The sequence below is a fragment of the Balaenoptera acutorostrata genome, chromosome 13 (assembly GCF_949987535.1).
Source record: "Balaenoptera acutorostrata chromosome 13, mBalAcu1.1, whole genome shotgun sequence".
In the NCBI taxonomy this organism is placed as follows: Eukaryota; Metazoa; Chordata; class Mammalia; order Artiodactyla; family Balaenopteridae; genus Balaenoptera; species Balaenoptera acutorostrata.
In genome coordinates this window covers 67,297,849-67,318,983 of record NC_080076.1, presented here as the reverse complement: position 1 = coordinate 67,318,983, position 21,135 = coordinate 67,297,849, and the positions used below count along the sequence as shown (strand labels likewise).

The 21,135-nt window shown below is 54.0% G+C and overlaps 3 protein-coding genes across 3 annotated transcripts; all 3 read right to left on the bottom strand.

The window, feature by feature from the left end:
• Positions 1 to 1,488: 1,488 nt before the first annotated feature.
• LOC103004027 (D-dopachrome decarboxylase) lies at positions 1,489 to 4,191 on the bottom strand. Its single transcript, XM_007196312.2, has 3 exons — positions 3,863 to 4,191; positions 3,359 to 3,534; positions 1,489 to 1,741 (listed from the first exon to the last, which is right to left on the bottom strand). The coding sequence occupies exons 1-3, from the start codon at positions 3,968 to 3,970 to the stop codon at positions 1,669 to 1,671; spliced, it is 357 nt and encodes a 118-aa protein (XP_007196374.1). The 5' UTR covers positions 3,971 to 4,191; the 3' UTR covers positions 1,489 to 1,668.
• Positions 4,192 to 6,078: 1,887 nt separating this feature from the next.
• Positions 6,079 to 11,559, bottom strand: LOC103003757 (glutathione S-transferase theta-3-like). The gene is made up of 5 exons (XM_007196311.2): positions 11,349 to 11,559; positions 9,884 to 9,971; positions 9,185 to 9,335; positions 6,842 to 7,018; positions 6,079 to 6,512 (listed from the first exon to the last, which is right to left on the bottom strand). The coding sequence occupies exons 1-5, from the start codon at positions 11,458 to 11,460 to the stop codon at positions 6,318 to 6,320; spliced, it is 723 nt and encodes a 240-aa protein (XP_007196373.1). The 5' UTR covers positions 11,461 to 11,559; the 3' UTR covers positions 6,079 to 6,317.
• Positions 11,560 to 12,938: 1,379 nt separating this feature from the next.
• LOC103002551 (glutathione S-transferase theta-1-like) lies at positions 12,939 to 21,042 on the bottom strand. Its single transcript, XM_028162348.2, is given in 6 exon segments — positions 12,939 to 13,396; positions 13,602 to 13,778; positions 17,375 to 17,461; positions 17,463 to 17,526; positions 19,039 to 19,126; positions 20,931 to 21,042. Coding segments are annotated over 6 exon segments (723 nt in total). The 3' UTR covers positions 12,939 to 13,201.
• Positions 21,043 to 21,135: the final 93 nt, after the last annotated feature.

The following is a 21,135-nucleotide window of genomic DNA, read 5'->3' as shown; positions in this document are numbered from 1 at the left end:
TGGTTGACATTCATAGCGGCTTGAGTCCAGCAAGAATGACTTAAAGAACGAATGTTATGGCTTTTTCTTTGACTTTATTTATAGACAGTAAAACCATGGTGAAGAACTCATAGACGGTTCAGTACAGTAAAGCTTTAATGATATGCTAGTAGATAAAAAAATTGTCGCCAACCTTGATTTTTGAGAGGAGTATAAGCGGCAGGGTTGGGTTAAACAGCATAAACAGATGGTTTCAAACTTTCGTGGATGACTTGCAACCTTGTATGCAGCTCCCACCAGAGTTGTATCTTGAAAGATGCTCTGGAGTGAAAGTTGAAAAAAGATGGGAAGGGTGGTGCAAGCAGCAGGGAGCTAGCTGTGTGGCAAGGTTTTGAGTTGAGAAACACTGCTGGCCATGCAGGAGCCTCATTGCAGCATGGTGTTATCAGGGGGTAAAACTCAGGGCCACAACGGGGAGAGGTAATGCCCGCGTGGGGGGAGGGGCCAGTCCTCACAGCAAACAGATGATATCACTCACAGTAGTGGGGATGAGATTGAAGCTGGCGAGACCAGATAGGAGGCTCTTACCTTATGGTCCTGGCAAGGGTTAGGCCTGAATCCCTCCTTAGGCACTTCAACCATTCATTTGCATTCAACCCACAAACATTCCCTGAGCCCCTTTGGGAAGCAAGACATCCATGTTGGCAGAAGGAATGAGAGCAGAAACAGCTGGGACAGCGAGCCAGGGAAAGGAACTCCAAGCTATAGCTTTTAACAAGTCCTCAGCGGTCGTCAGGTAAACACAGCAGGCACAGGCACATTCTTTTGGAAACTAACTTATTAACCAGGTGGACTGCATAGACTGAAAATCTCAATTTGGTATTTCATTGGTGCACAAGGATGATCAAAGCTTTAATTGTGCAGAGAAACATAGTGCCCAGAGATGTAAACTCTGCATCTGGAAGGAAACTCAAAAGGCGACTTCCTTTGGGCTACCCCCACCCCATCTGTATATCCTCTGAAATGCAAAAGCATGGTATATTCTTTAGATGGGGGGGCGGGATCCCATTCATTCCATTTCTAGAAGCAGATGTTGCATTTCTGGGTTTGCCATTCTGGGACATGGATTTTTACAAGGCGCGCAGCTACAGTGAATTCTCATCAAGACTCACTGGAGAAGGTGAAGTTTGGCAATGTCCAGGGAAGGTCCCTGAAGCCCAGGCTGAGGACAGGAACATCTGGTCAGCAGAGTCTGCAGGAAGGCCCTGGCTGGACCAGCTGCCAGCTCCTCCCCACCAGCCTGAACATGGGCATCGGGAGCAGGGCCTCCAGGCTGAGCCCTCCACCCTCTGATTTGGGCAGCCGAGATACAAGACATGAAACAGGGGCCCTGAAGACAGGAACATCCCACCTCCCAGGTTCCCTAAGGTCCCCACCTCATAAACCAACCCTGCTGCCCAGGGTGGCCCAGAATGCCGGGGGAGGGTAAAGGGAAGTAGAGAAGTCATGTTTGAGAGAGAACGCTCTTCATTTATTTGTCATAAGGATGGGGAAGAGGACCGTGAGGTCACAGGCCTGTCTGCACGTGGGGGTGCCAGAAGCTGGTATCCACCAGGCCCTCACTTTGCCAGGAGGCCTCTCTGGAAGGGGCTGCCAGCTCACAGATGCCCTGGACGCCCTCCACGCCAATCATAAAAAGGTCATGACTGTCCCCTTCTTGCCGATCTGCCAGGGCTCCAAGGGGAGAAAGCGGATAATTATCCTTCAGGAGACAGAGAAAAAGATGTCATCAGCTCCTTGGCTAATGCCTCACATTCCAAGACCCCTAGCCAGGTACTCCCACCATGGGCTCCCAGGCCAGCCTGCCTTAGCCCACCAGCCATTTTGCAAGCCTGTCTCAACCCATTAATGCTCTCTGCCCAACCCCCGACAGGGCAGTGGGCATGTCAAGGTTGGAATGGTGACTGCACATCATCATCACCCACCAAGAACAGACTCTCAACATGGCGGCCTCTGTGGTCACTATATCCTCTGTCTGCGTGTTCACAGGGGAACCCTGTCTTCCAAACTGCAGGCCCCATGGGGGCATCTGCAGTGCCCAAGCTGCCTGTTTTCGCAAAGCCTGGCTCAAGAAGGCCAGGCACAGGGTGACTCCCCCCACCACCCCTGTAATGTCTGTGGAGTGAGTGAGTGTGCCCCTCTCACAGAAGTGATAGGAAGTTCCTTGTGAAGAAACAGGATACCTGGGATAGCCTGGGACCAAGGAGGTATATGTGACAACCTCAGTTTTCCCATCTGTAAATAGGCAAAATGGAGGTATCTACCTCATGGGGATGGCATGTCCACATGAGGGGTGTGGAGAGGGGAACAAAACTTCTAAGGATCAAATGGGATCAGGCACGTGAGTTACCTATGGAGTATCTGGCACATAGTAAATTACACATTACTTATGTTGTTAGAATTATTATCACTCCCCAGCTTGAGGATCAGGTCTGAGCACCCCCCAGAAGTAACCATTCTTCACCAGCCTTTCTGGGCCAATGAAGGCTCCATTCTGGAAGGTTCTTTCAAGCTTCTCATATACTTAGTTCCTCGTAGGCATGGAATTGGCTCAGGAATATTTTTCACCCAGGAAGAAACTTTAACCTTGCCACAGAATACCAGGTTTGGGAGCTGTAGGTGTTCTTGGGAATCGTTTAATCCATGCCTCTCTATTCACAGAAGAGAAGGCTACAAACCAGAGGTGGTTCACTTCCAGGTTTGTATGGATCCTCCAGCTGCATGGGACCCAGAACCCAGGTCTCCAGACATTCAGGCCAATGCTCTTTCCACTACTCTGTGGCCCTCCCAGGAACCTTACCTGGGACCTAACTGGGCCATAGGCCCAAAGGTCACAGCCTCAGGACATACCCAGAATTCCTCGACCAGCTTGGAGAAGCTCTAGAAAATTACACCTGTTTCCCTAAGATGCGGGGAAGCCTGAAGGCAGATGATAAACGGCCTTGGTTTTGTCAGGGTAACAACATCCTGCCCTACCAAGTGTCAAGGCAGGTGCAGTATAGTGCCATCCCATGCAGTACCCCCAGGGAGTGGTTAAAGGAGAGCCTTCCCACTTCACAGATGGAAACACTGAGGTCCTGGAGGCCACACCTTGCCCAGGTGTCACAGGGACCACTACAGAGCCAGGAATTCACTCAATTCCACTACCACTCTCAAGGTGGGCCCACCACCGGGGGACGCAAGGCGCCCTGCGGCACCACATCCTTCTAGCGAAGGGTGGGGAATGAATTTTTTCCCCAACCTTAGGAAGGGCCTCAAGTCGGATCCCTGCCCCGTCTCGCGGAAGTCCCAACAGGGTCCTCTCCCTGCCCCTACGCACCGATCCTGGGCCAGGTCCAGCTCCTTGGTGAGAAGCTCGAAGAGGCGGGCACTGTGGCCGCGGTTCTCCTCGGCCGTGCCCACCACACCGATGGAGGAGACGAGCAGTTGCGCGCCGGGCTCCGCCGAGCCGTTAACCGCCATGGCCAGGCCGGGCCGCACCGTCACGTTCACGCGCTGCGGGGACACGAAAGTTTCGCCTGAAGCCGGTGTAGGCCGGGATGGTGCTCCTCGAGGACCGGGGAGCGCGGAGTGGGGGAGCCTGGGCCCCGCGGGATCAGGGCTGGGGGCACGGGCCGGGGTCCTTGGAGGTCACGTCGGGGTCATGGCTGGACGGCGACAGGGAGCAGACGTGGCGGCTGGGGCCGCGGGGTCTTGGAGAGCGGGAGGTCAGACTTGGCGGGCGCGGAAGAGTCAGGGTCGCGGTGGGGAAGCCGGAGGGCGGACAGAACCCGACCCCATCCGCCAACCTCCTCCCTCTCCGTGCTCCCCTGCCCATACTCACGTCCTCAGGCTTGCCCAGGATGGCGGCAGTGGCCGCGCAGAGCCGCTTCTCTAGTCCCGCGGGCACACGGCCGGCGGGCAAGTTCGTGTCCAGCTCAACGAACGGCATTTCTAGCGGGAAGGCGCAAGAAAAGCCGCCAGGGAGAAAGCACGGAGTCCAGGTGGGTGATCTCCAGGATAGGGCTGTAGGGAGCAGGGGCGGGGCGCCGCGGAAACCCGCTCCTCATTGGCTGGGCAGGTACACAGCGCCCCCCGATTAGCTGCCTAGACTACACCCCCGGCTTCGGCCGACAGCCTCCGCGTGCGACGGCGCTGATTTCCGGAAGTGCTGTAGCCCGGCCGGCTTCGAGTAACCCCACCCCCAACGAGACATTGGCCGCTCCAGGCCCCGCCCACAGCCAGGCCCCACCCCCATTCCAGCCACACTGGCCGAGGTCTCCGGTCTCCTGCGGCTTTCCGGCGCTACTGCAGTCATCTGCTTCTTAGCCAATATTTAGATGGAGGTCTGAACACCCCCCCCCAAACACACACATCTGTAGGAGCCTTCCCCAGGCTCCACCCTAAAAACGTTACATCGTCACGGAGGCTTAAAATTATTTTTAAATGGGTTGCCTCCAAGTCAGGCAACTTCACGTTCCATGTGTGAATCTGCACTTCTTTTGATCAGGACACCTGGTGATACGTGTGGGCTCGAGTGGGGCTGGGCAGAGACCCTCGGGCTCCCTGCATCCCTACCTGGCCCCCAAAGACATCTACCTTTGTGGCCTCTTGTGCCTGTGCCAACCTTGCCTCACGGTGAAGGACAGCCCACCGGGGGGGTGAGAGCCGCCAAGTCCCAGTAGAATTACCAGCAATGTTTACGGGACCCTATGTTTTTATAGGTGAAACAAAAGTTGTTATTTAAAATGTGGAAGTCGGACTTCCCTGGTGGTGCAGTGGTTTAGAATCCGCCTGCCAATGCAGGAGACAGTTTCGAGCCCTAGTCCCGGAAGACCCCCACATGCCACGGAGCAACTAAGCCCATGCCCCCAACTACTGAGCCTGCGCTCTAGAGCCCATGAGCCACAACTACTGAAGCCCGTGCCCCTACAGCCCATGCTCCGCAACAAGAGAAGCCACCGCAATGAGGCCTGCGCACCACAACGAAGAGTAGCCCCCACTCACAACTAGAGAAAGCCTGCGCACAGCAAGAAAGGCCCAATGCAGCCAAATTAATTAATTAATTAATTAAAACAAAAAAACCGTGTAAGTCTGTTGAGGTAGCCAAACATGGTACTCTCATCTGCGTTGTAAAGTTGTTTGAATTATAAATGACAAAGATAATTGAAATTGTATGGGTGTATATGAACAATTTCAATTACACATCTAAAATTCTGTTTAAGTGCACATATTAAAGGAGCCTCTATGGGAGGCAGGCAGGCTGAGGCTCTGTCTGTCCATGACCCTGTCTCCTTCGTTTATTAGATGATTCAGATATCAGAGGGTCTAGGACACAAGACAGGTAGATTGTGACCATCCTGAGGGACAGGTGACAAGTCTGGGACCCAGGGTGTAGCTTGGAGAAGACAGTGGCCGGGGTTACGAGTAGGCATGGGAGAGCAAAGCCCCTCAGCAGCACCAGGAGGGTCAGGAACTAACCTGAAATTTCCCTCCCTGCAAGGAGGTTCATGAACCAGCCCTGCACCCCACCTGTGGGAGACAGCGTCACCCCAGAGGGAGGAGAGAGACCTAGGAGACTGAGGTGATTCCTGATTGTGACTCTCTTTACCAAGTCAACTGTGACATGTGCCAGCCCAGGGGGCATGGAACCAGCTCCCTGCCAGGACTGAGGGAGGGAAGCTTTGGGGCTGAGGAGCCCAGAGGGGTCACCTGACTTGGCCTAGGGTGAGAAGTTGGAGGAATTCTCCCTGGAGAAGGACGTGGTAACAAATGCCAAAAGACCAGGAAGAGCACCAGGCAGGAAAGGTGAGGGGGAGCCCGGTAAGCAGCAGAAATAGGCTGAGCCAAGGCCAGGAGGCCAAGGAGGAAGCTGGGAGTTGGTGCTGGGGCGGGGGGGGTGGGGCCAGGAAAATGTTGGGCTACTGGCGGAAACCAGAGGGGGTGCCCTGGAGGGACGGGGGCAAAGCCTCAAATCTAAAGTTCAGTGACTCATCCTTTGTCCTTTAGCCTCAGGGCAGTGAGGCACCAGGGTAAGTTTCAAACAGGAGAGGGCCGGGGTCAGGGTCACATCTGTGTTTACTAAAGCTATTTCCAGAGGTCACATGGAAGTCAGCGTGCAAGGGGTAAGGGTGAAGTTGGCAGGCAGACAGAAGAAGGAACACAGGACTGGCATGTGGAAGACACTGTGGACCGGACTCTGCGCAGGTGTCTCGCTCACAGCCAAGGGGAGGCAGTGCCATTTCTTTATTCTGAGGACAGAGCTCCGTCGACGGTGGTTCTGCAGGCCCACCCGGTACTCACTGCAACAAAAGCTGCGCCAAGGGCTTCAGCCTCTCCTTCATGGCAGTGTCGGCTGGAGGCAGGTCCTTAGCCTTCATGATGACCGCGTGGGCCTCCTGGAAGAGGTCCTCCCCCACCGCAGCTTCCACGCGCTGGCGCCACGCAGCCAGCTTAGGCCGGCTTTTGAAGATGTCACAGCCGGCGCTGACAGGCTATGGGAGAGGGAGCCGGGTGGAGGGGTGGGACCCAGGGAAGCACAAGGCAGCATGTCCCAACTTAGGGATCCCTTGGGTGGATTTTCCCTCCTCTGCCACACGGGTGATAGGCTGGGGCTTCTCCTCCAGGAAATACCGAGAAGCTGCTCAATATCCCTGCAGGGTGGGGTTTTTAAGCCCCTTTTTACAGATGAGGACGCTGAGGCTCAGAGGGGGAAGTGACCCGCCCAGGGCCCCCCAGCCAGAAAGGGCAATGTGAGCTGGTACACTGGCTCTCTCCCAGGGTACCTCAATGCCCAGCTGGCCCCCCACCGCACGACACTCACATGCATCAGCTCTGTGATGGCCACCAAGTCTGCCACTGAGATGTGAGGCCCAGAAAGGAAGTCCTGGTCCTTCAGGAACTTGTCCTCAAGCAGCTGCAGGCACCTGTCCAGCTCGGCCAGAGTAGATGCCAGTGTCTCAGGGGGCACCCGTTGGCCCAGTAACACAGGGAACAACATCTGGTAGGCGGGCAGGCAGAGGGAGGGCTCAGGGTCTGCCCAAGGCCCAGCATGGTTCCTGCTCTCATTTCACCTATCAGCCATCCTTCGCATTTCTCCTCACTCCAATCTACCATTTCCCGCCCATGGCCACTACCAGCCCAGGCCTTATCCCTTACTCAGGCACAGACAGCCTCCACCTCTTCCTGGGTCATCACATCGGGCAGCCGGGGGATACTTCGGCAATCCAAGTCTGCCCATATCTTCTCCCTGCATAAAGCCTTCCATGGCTCCCTGGTGCCCTCACCGCAAAGGCCTCAACACAGGGCAGCAGCCATCCTCTCCCACCCCACCTCCCACTCCACCCCAGGCTTCTCAAATGGGAATGTGCGTGCGGATCCCTCTGGGATGTGGTTCAAGTGTACGGTCCTAATCAGTACACCTGGGTGGGGCCTGAGACTCTGCATTTCCAAGCTCCCAGGTGACGCTCATGCTCCTGGCCCATGGCCCACACTCTGAGTGGCAAACATCTATACTCACTCTCCTGGACTTCTCTCCATTCTGCCCTCAAATGCACCGGGCTTCCCCCTCACCCCACAGCTTGTAAAGCTATGGAAACCTTCTTTGTGCCAAATGGACCCCCAGAGGGAATTCCCTGGCTGTCCAGTGGTTAGACTTCAGCGCTCACTGCCGAGGGCCTGGGTTTCATCTCTGGTCAGGGAACTAAGATCCCACAAACTGCACGGCCAAAAACAACAACAACAACAACAACAAATGGGCCCCCAGAACAGTGGTTCCATACAGGCAGCAGGGGCCAGTCCACACTCCCTCACACACACAGGGAGCCTGCTCTGTGCCAGACACTATGTAAGTGCTTTACCAATAATAACTCAGAGTTCACATTTCAGAAACCTCTGCACGTTTGATAAGTAAAAATGGTATCTGCATGCTCTTTTAATGTGCATTTGCTTGATTTTTACTGAAGTTACATGTTTTCATCCATTTATTGACCCTTTCTCTCTGTCCTTCAGTTACATCTCTGCTGGTTTCTTCTGCGCATTTTTCTCCTGTGTTTTGATGGGCTTCTAAGAGCATCTTATTTTTTTTTTAAAGCATATTTATTTATTTATTTATTTAATTTATTTATTGATGCGTTGGGTCTTCGTTGCTGCGCCCAGGCTTTCTCTAGTTGCGGCGAGTGGGGGCTACTCTTCCTTGTGGTGCACGGGCTTCTCATTTTGGTGGCTTCGCTTGTTGCAGAGCACGGGCTCTAGGCGCGCGGGCTTCAGTAGTTGCAGCATGTGGATTCTGGACTTCTCCGGTGGTGTAGTGGTTAAGAATCCGCCCACCAGTGCAGGGGACACGGGTTCGAGCCCTGCTCTGGGAAGATCCCACATGCCGCGGAGCAGCTAAGCCCGTGTGCCACAACTACTGAGCCCGCACTCTGCAACTACTGAAGCCTGCATGCCACAACTACTGAATCCCGTGCGCCTAGAACCGGTGCTCTGCAACAAGAGAAGCCACTGCAATGAGAAGCCTGCGCACCGCAACGAAGAGTAGCCCCCGCTCACCACAACTAGAGAAAGCCCGCGCGCAGCAACGAAGACCCAACACAGCCAAAAATAAAAATAAAAAATAAAATTTTTTTTAATGTTCTTTCTAACATTTCTTTGCCAAGATCTTTCCCAGTTTTTTTGCTTGTTTTCATTCTTTTTTTTTCTTACACAGATTTTGTGTAAAATCGATTAGCCTTTTCTTTAAGTCTCCCACTGTTACTAGGCTTATAAATCCTTGCATACCCAGAAATCAGATCAACATTTAGTGAAATATCTTATTTCTTCCTACTTTGAGGTTTTTCGCTTAACACCTCTCCATCTGGAAAGTACATGTGTAGCAAAGTGAAGGTTTGATTCTTTTCTCTCCCAAAAGACGATATTCCCAGGCAGCCTGGAGTGTGCAAAAGGGCACAAGATTAATTTCCAGCAGCTCAGGAATCAAGACATATTGGGGGAGTCATTCCCAGGCTCTGTGCCTTGGTTTCCCCTCTGGGAAACAAGTTGGTTGCCCTGGAGCATCTCTGGCATTCTAGAATTTAGTGTTCTCAGGTCTCAGGTCTGAATGGAATGCTTTCGACAGAAAGCACCATCCCCCGGTCACCGAGGAAGGGCTCCCTGCTCCAAAGCTCACCTTCTGCCACATGGTCCGGGTGCAGCTTGTTCGCAGGGCCGTGTGCTGCCACGCCAGGTACTCATCCACACGGGCTCGGGCCTGCAGGTCCTGGGGGTACCAGTGGTCGGGGGCCTCATACTTGCGGGTCAGATACAGCAGGATGGCCACACTGGGGGACATGGTGGGTGCAGGGGACATGCCCCAGTCACTCTTTAACCATTCCACAGGGGCCAGGCCCTGGGTGAGGCCGGTCCCTGCTCCTCACACATCTTTCCCCAGCTCCTGGGGGTGGAGCATTTCACTGTTTCTGGTACAGAGTAGGAGTGTGAGGCTCAGAGAGGTTAAGTGACAGCCAGGATCACACAGCTCTATGTTGGGCCATCCTATCATCAGAACTAAGGGCACCAAGTGAAAAACAAAATGTCATGAGATTTCAGAAAGTGGGCGTACGCTCAGAGAAATCTCCCATGAGGAAGCAGTGCCCAACATGTGTCCCGAAGGATGAGAGTGACTCCAATACCATTCCCCAACATCTCCAGGGCAGGGACAGCACCAGGAGGAAGACCAGGCACCCCTCCCAGCCCTGGACAGCTCTGCTGACTTCAACCCACTCTCCACCCTAGGGCTGGCAAGGGGCTCAGGGCACACAAGCCATGATCCAAGCCATCAACGGTGGACACACAGATGGCTGACTGGTGCAGCCAAGGGACCCGTTACCTCTCAGCCAAGGTGAAGTCCCCATCCTTCAAGGCTGGCACCTTCCTCAGGGGGTTCACCTGGGCAAAGTCATCGCTGTAGTGCTGACCTGTGGGAGAGACCAGGGAGGCAGGTGGGGAGAACTCTGAGCCCTCTGAGGTCTCTGCCCACCCCCTACCCCAATGTCCAGGCACCAACTTTCTGAGGCCTCCATCCAGGTGGGGCATCAGAGAAGACGAGGCCACTCTGCTGGTCAGCGGATCACACACGCTGAGCCTGCCGGAGGTCCCCCCTTCCTGTGTCCACCCCCACCTTGGAACCTGGGTCAAGTAGCATCTCAGTTTGGACTTGGGAGGAGGGTGATTCACTGCAGCTGTAATCCACCCCAGCCCCGGCCAACTCCATCCACGCATCAGACACTCTAGCCTCCTCCCTGGGCTCTAGGCTTGTCCGCTGCAGTCCCCCTCTCTATGCCAACTGGGTGACCTGTCTACACCCCAGAGCTCCAGCCACACCTGCTCCCGGCCCTCAGCAAACCTCGCTCTCACCAGCAATACCTGCCCGACTCAGCCACTCAACCTCCTGCAGGTCAGCTCCTCTTTCTTTCTTGTGCCAAACCTTCAAGGCTCCTCCCCCACAGGGATTCCCAGGTCTGAAACACATCTGCATACCTCCCTGGCCCGGACCAGTGCAGAGGGTACACCAAGTAATGTATGCGGAGTCGGAGGGCTTCAGTGGAGCCGGGATCCAGCCTGGCCGTAGGACCGCCTGTGGGCCTCTTTGCCCTTCTACTGCATGGACGGAATCACCCCTACCCATCCTCCCTCTAGAAATTGCCTCTGTGCCCAGCCCCCACCCCAAGGAGCATTGAAAAGTCAGAGCAACCTGGCATCAAAGCAGCTGGTGGCTCACGCTGGGGCACCAGAGGCAGAAGGTGGGCAGGCTCAGCCAAGCAGGGGTCTCCCTCTGGGCCTGCAGGAGGGGCTCTGAATCCAGAGCTTATCCTACTGTCCAGTTACAGCCCTGCCCCCTCCCCGGATTCTGTATAAATGGAGGGGACCTAGGCAGGCATAGGTAGGAGTAAAGAGGAGACCAGATGCAGGTGTCCAACCTCCTCCTGCCAGCAGACCCAGAAACTCAAGAGACGGGGGCTGCTTCCACTGGGAATGAGGAGGCAGTTCACTGTTATCTCCAAGCCCAGGTGTGGAGGTGTTGGAGCTGTCACTCCACTTCCCGCGGCCCCACACCCCCACACTCCCACTGCTCTCTACCTGCTCTGCTCCTTCCTAACCTGTACTTTGAAGAACGGTTAGTATTCACTAGGCAAAGGTCAAGACTCTGAAAATACACAACTTATAGGCGAAGCCACGGTTTCCGACTGGAGTCTGTCTCTTGCCGTCTGTCTGCGCAGGCCGCCTGACCGTGGGGCCCCGGGAGTCCGTGTGCACAGAGGGGCCCAGACCCCGGGCCTGCCTGCCGGGCCCACCTTTGAGCAGGTCCACGGTGCGCAGCTCGAAGGGGATGCCGTTCTTCTTGGCGAAGATGTAGACGGCGCGGCAAGGCTGGGACAGCAAGTCCAGGTAGAGCTGCAGGCCCATGGCGGGGGCGGGGGTTAGGATTAGTGCAGGACTGGGGCAGAAACGGCGGGCAGGGACCACCGGCCACCCAGCCGGCGGCCGGGCGCAGCCTGATTACTCGAGCCCGGCCACGCCCTCCCCGCCCATTGGATGGTGCCGGAGAACTTTGGACCAATCAGCAGCGGCCTCGCTCTCCCGCCTTCCCTCTCCAGAGGTCTGGGCTGGGGTCCCTTTCCTGGTGGAGAGGGTACAGGGAGACGGACTCTGACAGTTTCTCGCCGCCAGGTCACTCCCCTAACCCGGACCTCAATGTCTACCTGAGTCAAATGGGGCGGGGGGATGATATTGTGAGGACGACGTTGAGGGCGCTTCCAACGCAGACACTCAATGAATTTAGAGTCGAAAGTGTTGGCCCAAGCCACCTTCCCCCACTCGCGGAGGGACCCGAAAGAGGAAGGACTTAAGTGTCCCCGGGAACACAAATAGAGGAGGAGAAAGGAGGTGCCACGGCCTCCCCTGGGCCCACTGCACAGGGTGGAGGCTGGGGAGGGCGTGTGGACCTCTGCACCCAGCAAAGACTAGGTCCACACCTCAGGAAGCCGCCCCTCCCCAACCTTCCTTACACTCCCGGCTACTCCCTCCAGCAAAGCAGAAGCCCTGTGGGGCCCATCTAGAGGTTTGCAGGGGGGCCTGGGGCCTCCCCACTTGCTTTTCAGGGCCAAACCCCTCCAACTACAAGCCTGGAGCTCCTGAAGTCTGTGGCTATGATGCCCTCATTCTCTAAGCAAGCCTCCTGGGTAAAAAACCCTGTCCCCAAACCCAAGACTCAGAGAAAGCCCCTTGGCAAGAGGATCGGTTACTGGAAAACTTGAGAATAGCTTGGCCTTCCTGGGCCCCAGGCTCCCAGTTTAAAGAAGACCTATCCCCCCAGGGCGGGGCCATGTTCTCCACCCCCTCCAGTGGACTGCCCTCCTCCACATGTCACCCTTGGCCGGATTACTGCAATATCCAAATCTCCCTGCTTCCTCCCTGGCCACCGTCCAGTCCAACCCCCAACAGCAGCCAGAATATTATTCTAAAACGCAAGCTGAGCATTCCGTTCCTGTTCATGGTTTGCAGCTCCTAAGTGTGGCATTTAAGGCCCCGCATGACTGAGTCCTGACCAGGAGAGCTGCTGTTTGGATTTCCCCTCCCGACCAATTCCTCAGGACAGATGCAGGACTCGTGATTTACAATACTTGGTGCCAAAGGGCCACGTCCTGGGTGACTGGCCCAGCAAAGCGATAGCTGGCATGCCTACAGCCAACACCAGTGGATGCCCGATACCCCTGCTGTCTTTCTCTAAGAACTAGAAGGCAAGGGGGCATTTGTTAATTTCACTCTTTACAACCATCAGGGAGAAACTGATCCATGGGGCCTAGGAAAGGGGGTTGTCTTTTGAATAGAGGCCAAGACCAAGGTCAGGACAGAAAGAAGTTCAAATAAACCACACGTCAGAGTTAGAAGCAGAGGCTCAGGCTGAGCCCAGGTTTATTTCCCAAACTGAAAAGAAGATGCAGTGATTAAAGGAGACAAGGTCTGGGTATGCCATTCTCATCGTGGCTTTTAGGCAGCTGTGGAAGATGAGTGGGGACCTGGCCCAGGGAGCAGAGGGGCAGTGGGACTCAGGCAAGTCACGCCTGCTCTCTGGGTCTGCCTCCCATGGGACATGGAAAGGAAGGTGCTTTGTGAACTGCCAAGGGCAGAGCAGAGGCTTCCCGGCTCACTGGATCATGGACAGAACCCTAGGCATCAACTTCCGCTTAATGGTGGGGTCTGCAGGCTGGGAGTCCTTGGCCTTCAGGATGACCTCATGGGCCTCCTGGAAGAGGACCTCCCCCACTGCCGCCTCCACGCGCTGGTGCCACGCAGCCAGCTTGGGTCGGCCTTCAAAGACTTGGCAGCCGGCACCCACAGGCTGTAGGGAGACAGGGGACAGGATGGGGATGGATGGGTGAGGCCAAGTATGGCAGCATCTACTTGGTTTGGAGGCCACAGAACTCCAGAAGGTTTCTACACATAAGCACAGTCCCATGGCCAGGTGGGGCAGTGTGAGCAGGACTTCAGCAGCCACCTAGGACCTCCCCTGCCTAGTCCCCCCAACAACCGCCCACAGTACTCACATGCATGAGCTCCGTGATGGCTATCAGGTCAGCCAGAGAGATGTGGGGCCCAGCGAGAAAGGCCTTGTTCTGGAGGAACTTGTCCTCAAACACCTGCAGGGTCATGTCCAACTCTGCCAGCGTGGCTGTCAGCATCTCGGGAGAGACCGGCTCACCCAGGTAAACAGGGAGCATCACCTGGTGGGTGGGCAGGCAAAGTGGGGGGTTAGGGCCCAGCCCAGCCTCAGGGGCAGGAAGGCAAGCCTCCCTGCCCTTAGAGCTGCCTCCTGGTTCCATGCATTTTTTTTTCCTACAGGGAAATTCCTAAAGGACTCCTTTTCCCAGAACTATTCCTGCTCCCACAATCTGAGCCTGGGGCATCTGACAGAAGGCTTCAAACCCCTTTGAGAATGACTCAGAGGGGACCTGAACAATGAGTTTCATACTTTGGGGGGAGGGCCTGGCTTAGGAACGATTATTTTTTAACCTCTTTCCCCCAGATTATAAAATCAGTACCTCATACAGTATAATTAGGAGGATGGGCTTTTAAGGTCTCAACTTTGTTGCTTATAAACTATGTGAACTAGAGCAAAACACTCAAACCCTCTGAGCCTTGATTTCCACATCTGTGATATGGGAATAATAATACAGGGCTCATCTTGTAAATGGAAAAGTGAGGCCCAGAGAGAGACAGACAGTTGCCTGAGACCACACAGCTAAGAAAAGACTAAGCCAAGCGTGGAACTGACGTCTTCTGACCCAGGGAGCTGCCAGGGACTAGGGAGAAGAGCCAGGAAAGGGTAGCGTTCAGGATTCTGGGAGGAGGGCATTTGGGGTGAAGCCATCAACAACCTCAGGCTTGCCAGAGCTGTCAGGGAGACACAGTGGATGGGGAGCAGGGGAGGGAGCTTCATGCTCAGTCTGGGGTTTTGCTGGGTAAAGTTGCTTGGGGAGGCTGGGACTCTGGAAAGGTAAACAGGACTAGGATTGTGCACAAGCCCTGGCGGCTTCTGTTTCTTCCCCCAAACAAGGTAGACAGGGTCAGTGATCACCCACCGGTGGCCTGGAGGCCAGTGCTGGGCTAATGACATTCCTTCAGCTGCAGACTTTTTAAAACTATGGATCACTTGCTGACATTTAAAAGTGGAAACATTTCATATAAAAATTCTGAAATTTCCAGCTTCTTTTTAACATAAAGGTGCTGGCCACACAGGGCCAGCATTCCTACCTGGCCACCAGCGCAGCATCTAAGGCTGCTGCTGGGGAGAAGCTGCTCCTTGGTGGGGGAAGTGGGAGGGTGGGGGGAACAACGGCTCTTAGTTTGCCAAACCCCACATAAGCCCACCTCCCGTGTATTCTCTGCCTCACCCCAGCAGCAGACTGTCTACATTTCCCTTCTGTTCCCATGGGGTGGTTCCAAAGTTCTTAGGGTTTTAAAAAGTGTTTTTATTCTTCTTTAAATATAAAAGACCATAAGAGGGTAATAAATAAATTCTGATTTATTCTTATCAGGAAATGCTATAGAGTAGTTAGAAAAAAATAAATTAGACCCACCCATAGCACTATGGAAAAATGCAAGTTCCAGAATGATATGAGAGCATTTATATAAAATTGTAAGCACTCAAAGCAAAACTTTATTTTTATGGCTACACATAAATGTAATAATGTAGAAAATCGTGAACTGAAAGGACTTGAACCAGATCCTGGGGAGCAGGGGGCACCTCAGGAAGGAATGAGGGCAACAAAGAGGTCTTTTGACTTTTGTTCTCTAATGTTTCCTTTTTTATATAAAAAAATGATAGAAGACACAATAAAACTCATGACCCAGAATTAGCCATACACTTTCAAAAATGAGGAGTGTACTTCTGATGAGGATATGACAGTCCCAAAAACCACTGCTCCCACCATAACACTGAAAAGAAAATAACCTTATTTTTCTTTAAAGTCTTCAAAGAATATAGAACTTTAAAAAAAAGAAAAGAAAGAACAAAAAAAGAAAAAAAAGAAAAAAGCCTAAACCTGTTCTGTCCAATATGGAAACCACTGGCAACGAGAGGTTACTGAGCTCTTAAAATATGGCTGGTCTTAGGTGAAATGTGCTGTGCATGTAAAATACACACCAGAAAACAGACACAGATCAATGGAACAGGATAGAGAGCCCAGAAATAAACCCACACACTTATGGTCAATTACAACAAAGGAGGCAAGAATGTACAACAGAGAAAAAACAGTCTCTTCAATAAGTGGTGCAGGGAAAACTGGACAGCTACATGTAAAAGAATGAAATTAGAACATTCTCTAGCACCATACACAAAGATAAACTCAAAATGGATTAAAGACCTAAACGTAAGACCGGAAACAGTAAAACTCCTAGAGGAAAACATAGGCAGAACCACTGAGGGGCACTTAAGTGTCATTGTTGATGGACACTGGGGTTGCTTCCACAGCTATTGTGAATAATGGCTATTGTGAATATTGCTGCTACGAACATCTCTTCGAGACCCTGCTTTCGATTATCTTGGGTATATACCCAGAAGTGGAATTGCTGGGTCATGTGGTAATTGTATTTTTAATTTTTTTGAGGAACCATCATACTGTTTTCCACAGCAGCTGCACCACTTACCATTCCCATCAACAGCGCACAAGAGTTCTAATTTCTTCTTATTCTCACCAACACTTGTTATTTTGTTCATATATATATATATGTAATAGCCATTCCAGTGGGGGTGAAGTGGTATCTCATTATAGTTTTAATTTGCACTTTCCTAATTAGTGATACTGAACATATTTTCATGTGTTTATTAGCCAAAATGATACTATTTTGAGTACACTGGGTTAAGTAAAATATATTCATTTCAGCTGTTTCTTTTTACTTTTTAATTGTGGCTACTAGAAGATTTAAGACTGCATATGTGTCTCACTTTGTACTTTGCTGCAGCACTGGACTAAATGAACTAAATTCCAGAGGGCACGAGTCCTCCCTAGGTAAGCCACGTTCATCCCTGGGGTCCAGGCAAGCAGGGGTGCAAGCCTGCCATCAGCATAGGAGTTTTCTGATGAAGCAGCCACGTGGGGAACTTAGGGCAGGGCTGAAAAGCAGAGCCATCTCACGGTGGTAGTTGATGCTTAGATTCCAAATCCCTGCTGGAGGAAAGGGAGCAACCTGATTCCACCCTCCAGATATCTGAAACCAAAGATGAACTGAAACTAACTAATGCCACATCCCAGCCCCACTCCTGACTAGCTGGAAGGGAGGAACCTCCCAACAAGACTGCCTGATAGAGGAAAGTGCAAGCCCTTTCTAGGGCATTTAAAATGTATTCAGTCTCTACTCTCCTTTTGTACATAATGTGCAGCACATAATAATAAATTATAAGACATACAGAGAAAGAGGAAAATGTGGCCCATAATCAAGAAGGATAAAAAAACAACCAATAGAGACAGACTCGCAGAGAACCCAGGGGTTGAAATTAGCTGACAAAGACTTTTAAGTAACTATTATAAATATGTTAAAGAATTTAGAAGAAAAGATGGACCAAGTGGGTGAGCGGATGGTGAATCTCAGCAGAGACATGGAAACTCTAAAAAAGAACCAAATGGAATTTCTAGAACTGAAAATTACATATCTCGAATAAAGAATGTATTAGATGGGCTTACCAGCAAACAGAAGAAAGGATTAGGAAGTCAAAGTCAGATCAATAGAAGCTATTCAAACTGAAAGGAAGAATGCAATGTTGCCCGAGCCCTTTTGGGGCGATGTGCTCACTGCCCCCGCCTGGGGAGGGGCACCTCACCTTATGCCACAGGAGCCGGAGGCAGTTTCTCCGCAGGGTTGTGTGCTGCCAGGCCAGGTACTCATCCACATGGGCACAGGCTTGTGTGGTCCTGCGGGTACCAGTGGTCAGGGACCTTATACTTGCGGGCCAGGTAGAGCAGGATGGCCACACTGTGGGGGAGGGGAGGACATGATGGGTGGGGGAAAGTATGGAGCTAGGGGCTTTATACAGAGTCCCTTCCTTAACCTTCCTGACTATGTGCCAAGGTATTTGCTCGGTTTCCAGACAAGGAAGCCGGGCTCAGAACAGGGATGGGAGTTGCCCAGGGCACACAGCCTTTGGTGGCAGAACTGAAAGTCTGTCTATGGGTAATACCCAAGCTCATCCTATCACCAGGTGAAATCCCACAGCAAGTCCTGCCAAGTGTTCTGAGACAGCTTCTGATGGGAAAACCAGAGAGAGCTTCCTGGAGGAGTTGGCATCAAAGCTGAGCCTTAAAGAAGCTCAGTTCTTTCCAGTCTGCATCTACTCTCGTCATCCGACATTCAGCCCCTCCCAGATGGCCTGGTGGTTCAAAAAGGCTTTCCTGTTGCCCCTAAAGCACCTGCTGGAAACACCGGGGGTGGGGGGAGGGCGGGTGCTGCGGGATCACGGACCAGCAGGGCAGACAACGCTCCTGCAGCTCCCCTCCTGCCCTGGGTTAGGAGGGCTGCCTTGGTGTTGGGGCGGTGGTGGACCTGGAAGGGCACTGAACGTGGGAATTTGGGGCCATAGGAAGGCCTTCGGGAACTCGGGATACCCCAGGGGCTGGGCACCCCAGCCAAAGGGGCAGAAAACCTCTGTATCTGCCACTGGCCTAGGTTCCCTGCATCCACACCCAGCTGAACAGCTCACTTGTCTTTTTGCTCTTTTTGCTCCCAACTAATTGTTCAAGGAAGCTCCGAGGAGGGCCGCAGGTCCCTGAGAGCCATGCACCTCCCAAAGTAGGGGAGAAGAGACAGAGAAATGCAGAGATTGCACGCTGCCCCTGGCAGGTACCCTTGGGCGGTCAACAGTGGGCAGCACAGGACTCAGGACAGTAAGGGCAGCAGGGAGGAAGATGGCGTTGGCAGAAGGTGGGAGGAATTCTTTGGGGGTGCATCCACCTCAAGATTCCAGAGATGAGTTCAAAAGTTCCAGGTTCCCCTTGTTGTGGGAGGCATGACTTAGGTGATGAAGGGGGCAGAACTGGAAAAATATTTCACCCTCCCTAAAGAGATTTCTACTTCTTGGGACTGTTGTGATGCAAAACATGCACATGTCTGGTGGTCCTCCCACGGGCATGGCCCACCCAGGGAAGGGGCAGCCCAGAGATGGAACCACTGGGGCATCAAAACACAAGTTTGGCCAGCGGGCAACCCTTGGAGGGGATGAATCCACCCTGCCCCGCACCCCTGCCCGGGGACCCATCACCAACAACCACAGGATTGGTACAGATGTAAAACAGATGCGTTCTTTTCCAACCATCCCTGTGAACTGAAACCGTGGACAGGCAGGAGCCGGGGGTCAAGCCCTGACTCTCTGTAGGATGTTGGGCAAAGGGCCCTTCACCTCGGAGGACTTCAGTTTCTTGTCTATGAAATAGAGAGCTAGGACAAGATGGTTCTAGCGAGGTCTGGTAGCAGCCCTGGGTCCCCAGTTACCTCTCGGTCAAAATGAAGTCCCCGCCCTTCAAGGCAGGCACCTTCTGCCGGGGGTTCACCTGGGCAAAGACATCACTGAGGTGCTGGCCTGCAGAGAGCCCATCGTGGTGGGTGGTGGGAGGAAAACGCCAAGCCCTGCCTGGCTGCGCCCACCCCCCACGCCACCCCCCTCGCAAGGCCCAGGCCCCAATTTCATGGCTCTTCTCCAGCCCCGGGCTGCTCTCCGGTGTGGGAAAGTCTGCTGTGGGAGGAGTGGGAGGCTGTTCTGCCAGCTGGTGCAGAAGACCTTGACACCCCTTGCCAGGTCCTGGTGGGCATAACCTTCCCCCAACAGCACACCCCCAAAACAGAGCTCAAGAAGCTCCGGCCAGGGTGGGGCCTCTCCTTGCCCGGGCCCTCACAGACACCCAACCCACTGCCTTTCCACCATTGCCAGCATCACAAGCGCCCATGCATGGTGTCCCCAGCTGCAGGGGCCGGGCGGCTGGTGCCCTGAGTACTGTGATTTCCTACGGTGCCCCTTTCCCTGTGGACTCTAAGGTAGGGTCACCAAACACAGACAAGTGGCCTCTTCCTGGTGTCCACTTATTGCAACCAACTTCCACAGGCCCCTGTGTGTCCCCTTGCTCACCCTGCCCTGGGCACCGGGGACAGAGCTGGCCCTGTCGTTAGGCTCTGCATTCTTGTCCCACCACAGCTCCCCAGAAAGGTGCAGCCCACTGTCCCCCAGGACCCTGACCTCTGCTCAAGCTCATATGAGTGTTTTCTGCTCCTTCAGATGCAGCCATAGAGAAGCTTCTGAAGGGCACTTAAGCATCACTGCTGCCGTGCTCAACAGCCTTCAGTGGTTCCCCATTACCACGGGAGCAGGGGGAAGCTGCTCAAAGCCATAAACTATCCATTACCGCCTTACCCCTCCAGCCTCAGCCCCACTCTCTCTCCTCCCTTTCCCTCCCTTCAGACTGTTCCTTCACCAGGAACCCTCCCCTCCTCTCCTGGTGAAACACACCTCCTACTGCACCCTCTATTTGACAGCCCAGTTTGGACATCCCTTTGTCCCCATGCCCTCTCCCCTACCCCACACTCTGCAGAGGCAACCCCTGGGAAGGACAAGTGGGCAGTCCCCAGAGGAGGCTGGGAAGAGATGGCGATTCAGGCAGAAGGACAGGCTGGCACAAAGGCAGAATGGCAGGCGAGGCCCACCGAGCTGGGGGCGCTGGGTGGAAGGCTCAGCCAGGCAGAGTTGCCCTACTTGCCCCACCAGCAAAAAGGGAGTTCTGCTTTCCCCTACCCCAGCTGCCATGCCAGCTGTGCCCTTGGGACCTTGGGGACCTGTCAGAGAAACAAACCCTCTTGCTAAGAGTGCAGGGCTCGCCAAGCCCCTGCAGTCCCCCTCCCACTCCCAGAACTCCCCATCGGCTGCCCCCCTTTCCAGTAGGAATAAGAGAGGCAGAGGACAAGGTAAGTGAAGGCAAAGCAGGAGGAGGAGGAAGGGACAGAGCCCAGGCCAGAGCATCAGCAGTTGGGGCCACAAAGGAGGGACTCACTCTGCCACACCCCCCATGCGGCCCCCTAAAGCCCTCTCCTCCTGCCCCTATCTCTTTCCCTGGGGCCCCATCCCTATGCCCAGGTGCACCGCCTCTGTTCGCAGCGTCCCTCCTCCTTTCCTCATGCCTCCCCCACTTTTTACTCCGCTTCAGCTGAGCCCCGTGGTCCATTCCATGGGATCAAGCAGAGTTTGGGGATCCCCGAATCTCGTATCTCCCTGGTGGCTCACCTATTCGGCACTGGCCCCAGGACAGGGGTGGCTCGGAGGGGGGTCCCCCTAATTGGTGTTCGGCCTCCTCGTCCCTCCCTGACTTCTCGGTCCTCCAGACCCGGGCCTGGCCCACCTTTGCGCAGGTCCACGGAGCACAGCTCGAAGGGGATGCCGTTCTTCTTGGCGAAGATGTAGACGGCGCGGCAGGGTTGGGACAGCAGGTCCAGGTAGAGCTCCAGGCCCATGGCGGGGGCGCACCAGCCTCGCAAAGCAAGGGATACGGAACATAGCAAGCCCAGCGCTGGGTCTGAGGAGCAGCAGTGCGGCCCGCCCCCCTG